The 15,774-nt window shown below is 47.6% G+C and overlaps 1 protein-coding gene across 1 annotated transcript; it reads left to right on the top strand.

Moving 5' to 3' along the window:
* The first annotated feature begins 2,602 nt into the window (after positions 1-2,602).
* Positions 2,603-10,227, top strand: RESF1 (retroelement silencing factor 1). The gene is made up of 3 exons (XM_049783760.1): positions 2,603-7,617; positions 8,155-8,238; positions 9,613-10,227. The coding sequence occupies exons 1-3, from the start codon at positions 2,655-2,657 to the stop codon at positions 9,780-9,782; spliced, it is 5,217 nt and encodes a 1,738-aa protein (XP_049639717.1). The 5' UTR covers positions 2,603-2,654; the 3' UTR covers positions 9,783-10,227.
* Positions 10,228-15,774: the final 5,547 nt, after the last annotated feature.

Genomic DNA, 15,774 nt, shown 5'->3' with positions numbered 1-15,774 from the left:
GGGTGCATCATGACATGTTCTCATTGGGCATATGTTGGAGTCCAGGGCCACACCCTCTTGGTTCCTCTGTGTCTTGTTTGATGGTTTCCTGATGCAGCCTCATTTCTTTTCCTTTTGCAGGGGGTGGGGGGACGCACACACAGATATGCTCGTGGGCTTATTTTTGGTTCTGCACTCAGGAATCACTCCTGGTAAGGTTTGGGAGACCATATAGGGTGACAGATCAAATTCAGCTCAGCATGGTCAAAGCAAGCACCCTACCCCTTGAACTATCTGAACTATCTCTTTGGCCCCAGTCTGACCTTACTTCTTTTGTAGGGGGCACACCTGGTGGTGCTTAGGTTACTTTTCTGGAGAGGTAGAAAAGAGACACAAGTGAGAGAGGAGAGAGAGAGAAAAGAGACACAAAGTGGGGAAGAAAAGAGACATGTGTGAGAGAAGAGAGACAAGTGAGAGGAGAAAAAAGAGATACAAGTGAGAGAGGGGAGAGAGAAAAGAGACACAAGTGAAAGAAAGAAAAAGAGACAAGTCGAGAGAACAGATCCATCTTTTCAGTGATGGGGATGATCTTCCTTGAAGAGATGGGAATTACTGGGTTGTACACATACAGATGTTCACAGTCAAAGGCCAGTTTTCCAGTCACCTGCACTAGAAACTGGAGTTGAAGGAGGGAATGGGGCATCAGTGTGAGCAGTAAGGGCCATTTTTTAGCTTCTCTTTTTTCTATAAATTCTGCATTAGTTTTACTCCGAGATAATTCTTTGAAATTTGTGAACTACTTGTGACCCCAGCCATAAAATTCTGTGCATACTTGAAAAAATTCTGAGTGTATTCTGCGATTACTGGTTGAACTTTTAGCATTGTTTTAGTTCATTATTTCAGCCTCTTAATTTGCCGTGTTTTCCCTGTTACACTTTGTATTTTCTGCCCTTTTTATCAAAGATTTATTGATCATATACTTGGGGGTCTGTCTCAGTATATTCAAGTCTTTTCCCCAAGGATTGCTTTATTTGATCGTGTAGGTTTATTTTTCCATATGAATTTCCGGAGTATTTGATCTGTTTCTTTGAAAAAACTCTTATGTAACCTGAAAGAGATTGCAGTAATTTTGTATAGTGCTTTGGGAAATATTGCCATTTCCAATCCATGAGCAGGAGATGTTTCCATTTTTTAAATTTTTCTTTATTTTTTGTTTTTGGGACACATCCGGCAGCGCTCAGGGTTTATTTACTCCTGGCTCTACGTGCAGAAATCACTTCTGTCAGCCATAGGGGACTATATGGGATGCCTGAATTTGAACCAGCGTTTCTGCATGCGAGGCAAAAATCTTACCTCCATGCTATCGCTCCGGCCCCCATGTTTCCATTTTCTTGTATGTCCTCTTTTATTTCTTGAATCAGTGTTTTATAGTTTTCTTTATATAGGTTTTTTTTTTTTACCTCTTTAGTTGATTCTGAGGTACTTGGTTTTCTGAGGCACAGTTGTGAATGAGATCGTTTTCCTCTTCCTATGTATAGAAAAAGCCATGGGGATTTGCATATTAGTTTTGTAGCCTGCTACTTTACTGTACAAACCTATTGTTTCTAGAAGCATTTTTGTAGTCTTTAGGATTTTCTAAATACAGTATCAGTATCGTGTCACCTTCAAATAGTGAGAGCTTGAGTTCTTTTTCTTACCTGATTGCTATTGGGAAATACTTCCAGTACTATATTGAATAGAAGTGGTGAGAGTGGGCAATCTTATCTTGTGCTGATCTTTGAGGGAAGGTTTTTAAGTTTTCCCATTGAGTATAATAATGTTTGCTATGGGCTTATGGTAAATGACTTTGACTCTATTGAGGAAAGTTTCTTCACTTCCCTTTTTATTTAATCATGAACTGGGAAAAGCACATAATTCTTAGTTCAAGATAGTGTTATGCATAAAATTGTTGACCAGGTATCAGTGGAGATACCACCTGGAGATACCAGGCGGAGGCTTGTAAGCCAGCAGGCTGGTATCCATAGGAGTTTCTTGTGAGGGTCAACACACCCCTGCTATGTGCTGACACCCTCTGTTCCCAATTCAGTTTTAAAAGATGAAGTTTGCCATTGAAGCAGTGACAAATACCAGACCCTCAGTCAGCCTTGAGAGAAAACAAATACAAAATCATTCTTGTTAGGGATGGGGGCTCATCACCCTGACAGTGACTCTGAACTTTGCTCTTAGCAATGTTGGGAACCATGCTGGGCTCTCCTGGGCTTCCTGTAGGTTAGAGCAGGTTCTTAGGCTCATAGCCACACGTTCACCCATGCCACCTGGACCACTTTCTCCTTCAGTGGGGAATGACTACATTTGATTTTGTTAAGAGAATGGCTACACCGTAGATGTAGAGAACACATAGCTAAGACACCGCAGTGTCAGGCATGTTGGATTGATTCTGTTTTGCTTTTCCCAAAGAATTTAAGATGGGCCTTTGTCTTACCTGCAGAATTTTTAGGAGTTGAGCACAGATTAGCAAAGGCAGCTATGGTACATAGGTAAACCGGTTATTGTTTTTAGGGGAAGATCTTTCTGTATGCTCACAATAGCTTTCTAATAAAAGATATTTATGCCCCCAAAGGTCCTTCGACTCTCAAAAAACAGACTCGTTTTTCATTGTCAACTACCTGTCCGCGATGAATTGGAACCCGAAGCCAGGCAGCTCAGCCATACCACCTCCCTCTTACCCACGGAGGCAGTCCCCCTCCCTGGAGCAACCCTTCAGAAGCCCCCTTGGCAGCGCCCCTCAGAGTTCTTTCACTTACCCTGGACAGAACCCTGAAGCTGGCGTGTTCCTTGGCAGCTCAGAAACTGGTGCACAGCTGTTTGGCCACCCACAAGTCCAACCAAGAAATTATGGCACCACAAACATGCAGAGTGGGACCATGTTGATGTCCCAGACCTCCGTGGAAAAGGTGACATACGCCGGCATCAGAGGGTCCAGACACTTGGACCACAACATGCAGGTACCCGCAGGCCTTTCACACAGCACTTGGGTGAACCCAGCCCCGAGGAGCTCCGCATTGCCACACCAGGGAACCAGTGGGACATTGCAGAGCAGCTTCAGGATGAAGGCGCCCAACGTGGTCAAGGCCCTACAGAATCAGTTTGTTACATCTGACACATACCCAATGCAGCTACAGATGCCTGTGAGCTCCTCACACACTCCCGTGTCATGCCAAGGGAGCTCAAGACTGAATCCCCCAAGTGTGCCGGAGTTCCCAGGCCACTGGACACAACAGCCGCATACGCCCAGTGGTCTGGCTTGCTCAGAATACAGGCTTCCTCAGCAGCCATACACTTACCCTTCCCCTAGCTTTGTGCCAGAGCCCACTCTCCAGAAACCAAATCCTTTGCCGTCACTTATGTCGCCGGTCAGAAACACGCACCCTTCAGCTGCTGGCCTGCCCTTACAGACCCAACAGTCAGTACCCCGGCAGCCGTTTCCGTGCACAACTGCTCAGCCAGATGCAAGAGTCACCTCTTACAGCTGCAGCTACATGGGCCAGCCCGTGCCAAGTACTCAGCAGCTCCCCAAGCACACAGTGGCAGAGCTGCCCCAGAGCCAGGAGCCTCACACACCTAGCAAGTTCCGGCCCATATGGCCAAAGCAATGTGAAAATCTCGGCACACTCGGGAATTTCTGCAGTGTGAAGGTGAAGAGCAACTCTGCGGAGTCTTTCTATGAACCCACGAGGGCCTCTGTGTCTGGTATGCACACTGTGCCACACAGTCAGGAGAAGAGATCGGCTGCTTGTGTCCTGCCTCCAAATTCACCAGTGGACACAAACGTTACCAAAGAAAAGCTTGTGAGAGATATTAAAACATTGGTAGAGATAAAAAATAAGTTTTCAGAACTTGCCAGGAAAATTAAGATTAACAAGGAACTCTTGGTGGCAGCTGGTTGTATTAAAACAACGAATATGTCTTATAATGATTCAGCACCAAATTCTGAATCTGCTCCGAAAGAAACTGACAAAGTTTCTTCTGGGTCTCTGCTCAGCCTCCTCACCACAGAGATCTCTGAGAACAAAGAACTTGACCATACCCAAGGCACAGCCTTGAGTCCCGGCACCCTGGCCCCCAGCTGCAGGAAGTGTGGTGCCCTGGGCTCTGGCCTACACAACCCTCTCTGCCCTGAGATGTTGCCAGTGTCAGCTCACGGTCAAGGCCTTGTTCAAGTTCAGACCTCCTCACAGACACCTACTGTTGAAAGAACCCAGTTGTCAGGAAGCAACACCTCGTTTTCCTTGGGAAGTTCGCTCAGCATTGAACAGAATGCATCAGCAAATTTAGAAATGCCCTTAGCATTTCCTCCACAGTCCTCAGGGGATTGTATGGCCAAGCATTTGCACAAACACCCTATCATTCTCAGCCTGCTTGAAGTTGGGGATCATGCGGTGCCAGAGAAACTGCTAAAAGATGCTCAAGAAACACTTCAGAATTCAAAACTGCCTGGTTCTGAAGCAAGACCCAGAGTCCCAGTCACTGGTCAGCAACTGGATTTGAGAACCCCAGAAGCACCAGGCCCCCACAATAAAAGCAGAATGGCCATAGACCAGGCCCTCCCACTCCCGGTTTCAGCGAGTGGGGGTGTTACAAACAGCGAGAGGCCCTGTTCCATGGATCTGCTGGCCACCTGCCTCTCCCTGTGGAAAAACAGCCCTGTGGAGCCTGCCAGGGATGTGCCTCGGGAAGACCCTGGGGCCACCCTGGCAGCCTCTGGATCCTGCAGCCAGAGTGGACTTGTGGCAGGGGGTTCTGTGAGCACGCTGGCTAGCAGTTCCCAGGACTCGGTGCATTCTGTGGCCCCCCAGAACTATGAACCCCCTGGCATGACTATGAGCAAGGGGACAGAGCTTCAGGTTGCTGTGGTGACCCCACTGATCCTCTCCAGTGCCAAGTCCTTGGCTGTCAAAGGAACTTCCCCCGAGACAGTGTACCCCATGATCAAAGAAGACAGTGTGTGCAGCCTGCAGATTTGTCTGGCGGAGGAGATAGGGGGCCCTGCTGCTCTAAAAGTGAGCTTGGAGGAGCCCACAGCAGGGGTTGCTTCAGGCACTGATTCCCCAAAGGTCAGGACTCCAGAGAACTCTGAAGATAAGTCCTATCTCTGTCCAAGAAAGCAGGCCCAGGCTGACTCTGGGAGGCCCCTGCCTGGGGACAGGGATGGGGAGAGAGCAAGTGAGGACAGTCTTCAAATTGACAGCATCTGCTCTCTGGTAAAAGGGGACACATCGTACAACCCCCAGATTGCAGAGATATTCGGTGCACCCCTTTGCCCTGTGGAAGAGAGGCAGGAGCAGCCTGATAGCCTTGCTGAGGACAGAGGCAAAGGCATACAGGAGGTTTCAGTGTCTGGCCAAATCCCACAGTCGTCAGATGCTCCACAGTCCCTGGAACCACCCTCTCAGCACCTCCCAGAAACAGAACTGCTCCAAGCCCCTTTGCATCCTGAGAATGGAAACTGTACAGCCACAGATGCCAATGGACTAGAGTGCCACATGGAGAAAACTAGTCTGGCCTTGGACCCAGGCCCTGTGACTGCTGCTGAGGATGGGCCCAGCGAGGGCACAGCCCCAAGTCCCACTGAAGGGGAGTCTCCTGAGGAGGAGACACCTGTCTTATACCTCCATGACCAGCTGTCAGAGCTTTTAAAAGAATTTCCCTATGGTGTTGAGCCTGTGAACACTTGTGTGGCGCCAGAATCTTGTCACCTTCCAGGTCATGCCACTGTAAAGCCGGATGAGATGCCCACGGCAGCTGGCCAAATCCAGATCACCATCTTGAACTCCGAGCAGATGAAGGTGCTGTTTCCTAAGCAGGACCTGCAGGAACCAGACTGTGAGGCTGAATCCCCAAAAAGGGAGCTTGAGTCTGAAGATGGGGCCCCTCCAACTGCAGGCAGTGAGGATGGGTGCACCCCAGCCACAAGCAGTGAGGATGGGGGTTCCCCAGGTATAAGAAGTGAGGATGGGGGCTCCCCAAGTGCAGATAGTGAGGATGGGACTTCTTTGAGTGCAGGCAGTGAAGATAGGGGCCCCCAAACCACAGGTTGTGAAGATGGGAGTTCGTCAGCAACAGGCAGTGAGGATAGGGTTTCCCTGGGCACAGGCAGTGAGGATGGTAGTCCTCCCACCCAGATTAGTGCGGAGATCCAGGGGGGCCCTCCAACCCAGGCCCAGGGGGAACAGAGCTCCAAGAAGGACTTTCAGAAGGACGATATGCCATGTTGCGCCCTGGGTTGGCTCTCTGCCATCTATGAAGGGGTACCCCAGTGCCAATGTTCTATCTCTAAGGTCAGAAGCACAAAACCCACCAAAAGGAAGAGTGGACGCCCCCATTCCTCCCAGGAGACCCTGAGTCACAAGCAGGGAGGATTCTCAAAGAATGACAGCTCTCTGGTTCCCCCAGAAAAGAAAAGGCCCTTGCTGGGGCATCCTGGTAAGGACAGGGACAGAGTCAAGGCCAGGCCCTGTACTCAAGGGAAGAATCAGCAGGCACTACCAGCCCAGCACTTGCACTCTGAATCCAAACAGCCTTCGCCCAGGCACCCAAATGTAGGAAAACGGCTCACCAGTGAGGTGTACTTGTCACCAAGCAGCGCACAGGCCAGGAACTCTGTGGAGAATCGGCCTAGGAAACACCCTGTGCCCAGCCTGCAGCCATCCAAGGCCGAGACAAGCCTGCTATGCCAGAACACTCAAGAGCCACTTCCCCCGGGACCAAGGAAACTGATCCCGAAGGCGCCCCTGCCTGGCTACAAAGCCTGGGATAAAAGGAAGTTAGAGGAGGGGGCTGCTCTCGACTCTGCCACCAAGAGGAGGAAGATAGACAAGCCAGAGAAGGGCCGGGGTGTGGGGAGTAGCAGCTCAGGAAAGCCTTGGGGCTCTGAGAGTCTCCCCAAGGAGCAGCGGCACAAGAAGGAACTACAGGAGAAGGCCTCGGTCTCAGCAGATGGGTCTCCAAAAGCACAGAGGTCCATGTCTCCTGCTCCCAAGCACAAACACAGGGAAGCCACAGCAGCCAAAGCATCGAGGAAAGACCCCAGAAAGGTAAGGCCCCGAGAAACACAGCTTCTGTTCCTTGGCAAACCTGTTCCAGTGCACACGAGGCCCAGAGGCCCCAGGCCAGCCCTTGAGGAGGCCTCCAGGGCTTGTCCCAGCTTTGGGAAGAGCCCTCAGCCTCAGCACTCTCAGGAATCCAGGATGCATGGTTCTAGGCCTGGAAAGCCAAAAGAGCGCCTGCGGACCGAGAAGAACCAGAGCCACGGTCACTTGGGCAGATCCAGGCTGGCAGGGGCCACAGGCTCAATGGCACCCCTGGCCAAAGACCACAGAAAGCTGTACCTGAACCGCATAGGATTCCAGTGCACAGAGCGTGAGAGCATCTGCCTCACCAGGTTGGACCCTTCGCCCCGAAAGCCACACAGAGAGGAGAGTTCTCGGAAAGGTGCCCCCTCCATGAAGGAGGGCACCGAGCCACCAGGCATGCTGGAGTTCAAGCTGTGCCCAGAGGTCATGATCCCCAAGGCTGGCCACAAAGACGAGCATCCGCTGTTGAAGCATGGGCCACGGAAGGACCGACTGCCCACCCAAGGTGTGTATGCCCTGGCTGCCTGAGAGCAGCTCCAGCACACGGGGTTTGCTCTCTTTGATCCCTTGGTCTCTGGCACTGTCTTGTTGGTCCCAGAGCCAGTTAGTTGTCCCCAATGTTTCCTCAAGTTTCATGAGGCCTTGAAGCCTCAGGTTGAGTCAGAGAATGATGGGGACACAAATGGTTAAGTGACTTTGCTCTGGCTGGCTTGTGGTTTCAGAAAGTAGGTTCCTGACCTACCTAGGTACAGACAAGAGGACTGTGTGGGCTGGGAGTGACCTCACAGGAACCAGTGTTTACTTTGTAAAGCTGTGGGATGCAGAATGTCTTCTTGCAGCCGAGTCCTTTATCTACATGAGCAGTGGGCTCCGTGCTTCATTTCCTTGTGCAGCTGCTGCAGAGAAATCAAAGCACCAGAGTTGACCAAACCTGGTTTTAGGCTTGACTTTAAAATGGAATGTTTCTCACACCTGCTAGTGTCTGACCTTAGTTTTAAGGCAATTGGGTTTTCCAGAATCCTGAAAATAACTGTTGAACTAGTTTCAGGAATCAAAACTAAGAAGGAAGACTGGTTGAAGTGTGTGACCGAGGAGAGGAAGCTGCCTGACGCCACACAGGAAATGGGTAAAACCACACCCTTCTCTTGTCTTACCTTCCAGTCACATTTGGGAACGGTGCAAGCGAGTGTGAGGGAATCTTCTCCATTGCGCCATGGAGGTAGCAGTACTGTCCTTTCAATTTTTGTTGTTGCTTTTTCAGGGGGGCCACACCCAGCAGTGCTCAGGAGTTAGTTACTTCCTGGCTCTGCACTCAGGATTTACTGCTGGCAGGCTCGGGGAACCATATGGGATGCTGGGGAGCGAACCTGGCTCAGACTCATCTTATGTAAGGCAAACCCTGTGCTATTACTCTGGCCCCTGGCTTTTTTTTTTTTTTTTTTTTTTGTGTGTGTGTGTGTGTGGCTTTTGGGTCACACCCGGCAGTGTTCTGGTTATTTCTGGCTCCAGGCTCAGAAATTGCTCTTGGCAGGCACAGGGGACCATATGGGACGCTGGGATTCGAACCGATGACCTCCTACATGAAAGGCAAACACCTTATCTCCATGCTATCTCTCCGGCCCCATGGTTTTTGTTTTGGTTTAGGTTTAGTCATGCTCAGGAATCCAGCCTGTGTTTCCTGTACACAGATCCTCAGCCTTTTGAGTTGTCTCTCAGGTTCTACAATTAGATGTGAGCCTGATTCTGTCCAAACTGGTAGGAACTGGACTTGGCCTGTGGCCTCCCTTTTTGTTCCCACCCTAGACAGTATGCTGGCATGTCTGTGTTTAATTCTCAGCACCAAGGAAGTCTACATTCCTGTTAACCCTAAGAAATCTGGGTAGGGTGACATTCAGCTACACAGTTTTCTGGAGAAGTGGTCTCCGTCCAATGTCCAAGTTAAAGTTTTGATGACAAATTTATATTCATGGTGAAGTATTTTTCTACCTCCAAGAGAGTGAGTTTGGGCCAAGCCTGTGAGGTTTGCTCACTCCTCCTCTTGCGAGCCAGATCTTGGGAGAACACGCAAACATGGACCAGAGACTCCAGAGTGTTGAGAGAAGGGAGTGTTCATTGTCTTTGGTCATCACAGGTTGAGGGTCTGCTGAAGAGAGGCCACATACCCCTTATTCCATGATGGGCAGATAGCAAGCAGCATGTGAGACATGCATTGATTTCTCAGCCACTTATACTAGTTTGCCCCAAAAGGCCCAATGAGGCCCAGGTGTGGGTGTCTCAAGAGATGGTGGCTGCTTCTGCCCAGGGATGGGGTCACTGGACAGTACGCAACTCGGGGTAAAGGTGGTTCTGAATTGCCCAGGAGAGCTGCTTATGGGTCCCCGGCCACCTGCCAGGAGGGGAAGGAGTGTAGGCATCTGAGGCTGCATCTCCACTTTCCCTCCAGGAGGCCTGGCAGGTCACTGCTCTCTAGAGAGCTCAGGACCACACTGTGTTTTCCCAGGCAGCAGAGCTGTGACTGACCCTAGACCGCCCAAGAGAACCCTGAGTGCAGACGGCATTGATGGCATCCAGAGACGACCCGCCAAGGACTTCAAGGCCACGTTCCAAACCTATAAGAAGATGTACATGGAAAAGAGGAGCAGAAGCCTCGGCAGCAGCCCTCTAAAATGAGCTTGAAACTCCCCCAGAACATTCTGCCATGGGGCTGTGCCCTGCCTGGACTTCAGATGACCTTCGAGGGTGCCATGAGTAGTGACATATTTGTGAGCCTGGTGTTTTGACAGTAGGTCTAGGTCTGAATGTGTTCTTTTTGGTTCCCACGACTGCACTGACTTCACCCACCCTGCTGCACCTGTGGACATGCTTCCTGTTGGCCTGGGAGGAGTTCCTCAGCACTGGGGCTGTAAATATATTTTTGCTTCTGAAACATATTAGCAAAGACTTATTTTTCAGACATTCCCACTGTGACCGTTGAAAGTATATTCTAAGGATTTTGTATTTGATTGTAAAGTTTTTGTCAGATGTCTTGTTTTTTACTTGTTATACTGAACATAGTTTTTGGATGTTGCAACGTGACTTTTCATACTTGAAATAAACCTTTATTTTTTAAGAAAAATGGATGTAATTCTGATAGTTTGATGTTTGGTCTCATCCTTGCACATCCTAGGAAAAGGTTTTTAAATGACTTCAGACTTCTGACTTCAGAGGATATTTACAGATGCACAAGAAAGAACAAGAATCATTAGATGTTCTGTGAATTTTCAGAAAACAGAATCCTTAAGTTGTTTTGGTGTCTTGTTTGTTTTGTTTTTCTGGGACACACCCGGTGACGCTCAGGGGTTACTCCTGGCTGTGTGCTCAGAAATCACTCCTGGCAGGCCTGGGGGACCATATGGGATGCCAGGGGATCGAACTGCAGTTTGTCCTAGGTTAGAGCATGTAAGGTGAGTCACCTACTGCTTGTGCCATCTCTCTGGCCCCACTTGTTTTGGTTTTTAACTTTTAATGGAAGGTTGGTTCTTTTACTGCACTGTCTGTCACTTGCAGCACTGGGGTGTTGCAGAAGACTCAATTCCAGCGAATTGGGGAGCACAGGTTTGGAAGCAAATACTTGACACAGGAAGTAATTCACACAAGGCTGAAGAGAAACCAGATTCAGGAAAATTCTACCACAAGCTTTCTGCCCAATAGGAAGGTCTATCAGTAGGCCGACTAGTTGTAGAAACCAAAACCAAAAGCAGCTGCTCCCTGAGACCCGAGGTCTTTATTGGTTGAGAGACACCGGACTGGAAACAAACGTTAATGTAGGAAATAATCCTCACACTAAAGAGGGTCAGGACTTCCAATTTGTAAGCCTTCTGCTCCTAAGAAGCAGGAAACTCAGTGGGAAGTCTGGAAATGCAAGAGAGCTTTTTCCTGAAAACCAAGGTATTCGGAAGAAACAGGCCACACCTGGAGGTGGGATGAAGTGGTCTAATTTCCCACTGGAAAGGGGATTAGATGGTCTAAATACCAATTCTCAAGGTATTATGTTCAAAGATGTTTCCAACTAGTGAGTAACCAGGTATATACTCAGAAGAAATGGCTTCCATTTAATTCCACATCTCCTTTTAATTGGCTTTATTTTTTAAAAATGCAGAAATAGGGGCCGGATAGATAGCATGGAGGTAAGGCCTTTGCCTTTCATGTAGAAGGTCGGTGAATCCCGGCATCCCATATGGTCTCCTGAGCTTACCAGGAGCGATTTCTGAGCATAGAGCCAGGAGTAACCCCTGAGCACTGCCAGGTGTGACCCCCCCCCCCCAAAAAAAAAAGAAAATGCAGAAATAGATAAAATAAAGTGATACACATTCCAAGAGAAAGTGAACTTTTTAAGGGAAGGACAGATATCTCTAAAAGATAAAGGGGATGGCATACTTTTGCATAGGTGCAGTAAAAGTTGGAAAAATAGAAAAACACTTTTGGCGTAACATTCAAGGTGTCATCACCCATGAAGCTCCTACCATAAAACCAACTACAGACTCCAGACACATTACTTTGTCTAACTCCAAAGTCTTTTCTTTAAGGTCCCAGGAAAGGTTTTCCTCAGTTTTCACTGTCAGTTTTCAATCATTGAAGATATTTGAAGTAATTGAAGATACTGTGTTAGAACATATCCTATGTTGAAGTCAGGATGTCCTGAGGCATCTCTTGGTTCATCTCACTGTTAGGTGTTGAGGCAGGGAAATTTGCCTACAGAATATATCATTGCTAATTTCCAAGATAATTTCCATGTTTGCCCAACCTAGGGCAGTACGTGCCAAGGCAGCTCCAATCATTCTTAGATGATCATCAGTTTTCGTAGGCCAATCCGCCTTTGTGATTTCCCTGTCATGTTAGGGATCCCCAGGCTTGGCTGGTGTAATGAAGTGAAGGTCAAGTCAATATGATGAACCAGAAAGTAGTCTTGGAGCTCTCGTCCTCTATAGGAATGAGTGTCCTGGTAGCAAGTCTCTCCCAACCAACGCAGGACCTTTGATGCTTCGAGATACTAAATCCTTGGCCGGAGTTGTAAGGCTTCGCCTTGCTGGTGCTAGCCTAGGACAGACTGCAGTTCGATCCCCCCGGCGTCCCATATGGTCTCCCAAGCCAGGAGAGATTTCTGAGCATATAACTAGGAGTGACCTTGAGCATCAGGTGTGGCCCAGAAAAAAAAAAAAAGCCTAGGTCTATGGCAAAAATTTAGGGTGGAAGGCCCCCTGCAACAAGAAAGTACTGAGTTTTCATTCCTCTCAGTATCTAATATTTTTTTATTTTAATGTGCCCATGCAAAAAGAACTGCCACAATACTATTGGGGTCTAAGGGGAAAATAACAAACCAAATCAAGTACAAATCACAATAACCTAGTTCTATAAATAACAAAACTCCAAGGGTATTAGGAAAAGCTGTAATTACATAACGGAATATACATGTTAAAGAAATGCACTTAAAAAAAACGCTAGAGGTAAGGTGTCTGCCTTGCAAGCGCTTTCCGCTAGCCAAGGAAAGGACCATGGTTCTATCCCCCGGCGTCCCATATGGTTCCCTCCAAGCCAGGGGCAATTTCTGAGCGAGTAGCCAGGAGTAACCCCTGAGCATCAAACGGGTGTGGCCCCCAAAAAAATGCACTTAAGAGACCAGAGAGATAGCACAGCGGTAAGCCATTTGACTTAGATGCAGAAGGACGGTGGTTTGAATCCTGGCATCTCATATGGTCCTCAGAGCCCACCAGGGGGCGATTTCTGAGCGTAGAGCCAGGAGGAACCCCTGAGAGCTGCCGGGTGTGACCCAAAAAAACAAAAAGACTTTTTCAATCTAGTTTACCCTTAACAAATATGGTTGGCCTAAAAGGGGAAAAAAAGATGGGGAAACCTTTTATAGCAGAACTTGCCAGCTATATTTTTCCCCTCCTTTTTCCTTCAAGTGTTCTGTCCCATATCACCTGGGAAAGTTTTTCAAATGTAATCCACGAGTCTATCCTCTGGCTGCTGATGTAGGCGCATGAGTGTACGCCATCATTGTCAGTCTAATATCCGTCCGTAATACAATGTCTGTGTAGTATAGTGTCATCCCCTCCCCGCTTTTTTTGCTTAACACCTTACAAGCCCTCTTCAAGCCCTTCATGTTATTTCTCCACATTTAGCCTATTCTTTTTTTTTTACTCAGTCCTTAACTCACGAAGCGGAACATTTCTCTCCAGCTCAGCCAGATGCCAATCAGCTCCCAGAGTGAAAAGACAGATTCTCAGTATGAGACGAAACCGACAGTCTGCTGATACTGATTCGCTCTTGGTGACCCCTATGCCATCACTTCCCGGTACCATGGACTTTTGCGCTGGTTCCTGAAAACTCTCCCACTTGAGGACATTTTCTGTTACGGGACTGTTCGGAGCCATCTTCCCTAGACTGCACAAAACCAAACCACAGCTTAAAGCTGTTCCCCGAATCTTAACCCTACCCTGTCTATTCAAAGAGTTAAAGAGGACACACAAATTTCCTTTGAGTATGTATTTTAGATGGAATTTCTTTAATAGGCATAACTCATTGGATATCTTCTCATGTAGCAATTTCCCCTATATTTGGATTCCATTCAATATACTAGTAGATATACTACACTAGATATACTAGTATACTACAGTATATATTATATAAATCTGTTCAGAGTTCATGTAAACAAAATGCTCTGGGGACTCTTGTTCTTGACACTGCAACCCCCCGATATGCACTAGTAACTCCTTGTGACACTCCTTTTTGCATAGGCAAATTTAAATTTTGTGTTGTTGATGGGCCACTGGAGAATCCAGATTGGAATATAGGATATCCATTGGATGGAAATGGGTTCCAGGCAATTTAACACAGTGGCCCCAGTTAAAAAGGCAAAACCTCTGAATTAATATACTGGGAGGTGTTTGGGTGAGGGGTGTGATATTCTGCTCCCCATTGCTTATGCAAATCATGTCTTTGATAGATTGAAAGAAACCAAACCTACGTATGGTAAGAAAACAGCCTGTTGATTCTACGGTTCTATACAGTTCAAATAACTCACTCTGACGAAAAGAATCTGGAGGCAAGACTTCTATCCCTTCTAAGCTGTTTTGAATTTGTTGTAGGGCCCACTTGTTTTTTTGTTTTTGTTTTTGTTTTTGTTTTTTGGGTCACACCCTGCAGCGCTCAGGAGTTAATCCTGACTCTAAGCTCAAATCGCTCCTGGCAGGCTTGAGGGACCATGTGGGATGCTGGGATTCAAACCACCAACCTTCTGCATGTGAGGCAAACTTCTTTACCTCCATGCTATTTCTCCGCCCCTGGCCCACCTTAAAGAAATCACAGATATGGGGGCTAGAGAGATAGCATGGAGGTAGGGCGTTTGCTTTGCATGCAGAAGGACAGTGGTTTGAATCCCTGCATCCCATATGGTCCCCCGAGACTGCCAGGAGTGATTTCTGAGCGTAGAGTCAGGAGTAATCCCTGAGCGCTGCTGGGTATGACCCAAAAACCAAAAATAAAGAAGTCTTTAGATTTTTCTAATAAATAGAGATCTGGGAGTGTACTGATGTATGCTCTAAAATGCAACTCAAATTTTTGTTTTGTTTTGTTTGGGTCACACCCGGCGCTGCTCAGGGGTTACTCCTGTCTCTATGCTCAGAAATAGCTTCTGGCAGGCTCAGGGGACCATATGAGATGCTGGGATTCGAACCACCATCCTTCTGCATGCAAGGCAAATGTGCTATTTCCATGCTATCTCTCTGGCCCAATGAAACCCAAATTTTGAAAAATATTGAGAAAGTCTGAATTTTTCTGTGGTTATTTTATTTATTTATTTATTTGGTGTTTGGGCCACACCCAGAAGCACTCAGGAGTTACTCCTGGCTCTGCACTTAGAAATCACTCCTGGCAGGCTTGGGGGACCATATGATGCCTGGAATCAAACCCGGGTCCATCCTGGTTTGACCATGTGCATGGCAAATGCCTTACCACTGTGCTATTGCTCTGGCCCATTCTTTGGTTATTTTAAAGCCAGCAGCCTGTAGGCAAGTAATTACATATTCACACAAACATTCTAATTCTCTGTCCATAGAGCAGGCCAGCAATATGTCATCCATATAATGTACCAAGTATGCCTGGAAAAACTTTGCTAGTTAAACATAAGTCCGTATTAACAAAATATTGACACATTTTGGGTGAGTTTGCCATGTCCTGAAGTAAAACACTCTATTGAAACCACCACATGGAAGTTCTATCGCTGAGAGGGAACTGAAAAGTTGAAACTCTGTCTTTTGGGTGAATAAAAATGTTATGGACCAGTAGGAAATTCAAATTGTAGCACTCTATATTTCTATTCAATTGGAATGGTTGCCAGCGCTCAACCCCAGTGGCCCCAATTTAAAAAAGTGAAACTTCTGAGCTGGTTTCTGGAGAGGGATTGGGTAAGAAGGTGAACTGTTTGAGCTGGTGATTTAGGAGGGGCTGGGTGAGGAATGTGGTATATCACCCTCTACTGTCTAAGCAAGGTGCGCCCCAGAGGCTCAAGGAATTAAACCTCTGGGGACATGTTTTGCTTAATCCATGGGGCAAAACAGCCAATTGGCCAGCTGGTCCAATGCGTTGTAAACATCTTGAGTTCTGTCAGAGAGATGATGAAGAC

The sequence above is a fragment of the Suncus etruscus genome, chromosome 11, assembly GCF_024139225.1.
Source record: "Suncus etruscus isolate mSunEtr1 chromosome 11, mSunEtr1.pri.cur, whole genome shotgun sequence".
NCBI classification, from domain to species: Eukaryota; Metazoa; Chordata; class Mammalia; order Eulipotyphla; family Soricidae; genus Suncus; species Suncus etruscus.
The sequence above is the reverse complement of the archived record's forward strand: the minus strand, read 5'-3'. Positions and strand labels throughout refer to the sequence as shown.

Coding starts and splice junctions, on each gene's coding strand:
- RESF1 (XM_049783760.1), top strand. CDS start 2,655: ATGAATTGGAACCCGAAGCCAGGCAGCTCAGCCATACCACCTCCCTCT. Junction 7,618..8,154: donor GGACCGACTGCCCACCCAAG/GTGTGTATGCCC, acceptor CTGTTGAACTAG/TTTCAGGAATCAAAACTAAG. Junction 8,239..9,612: donor TGACGCCACACAGGAAATGG/GTAAAACCACAC, acceptor GTGTTTTCCCAG/GCAGCAGAGCTGTGACTGAC.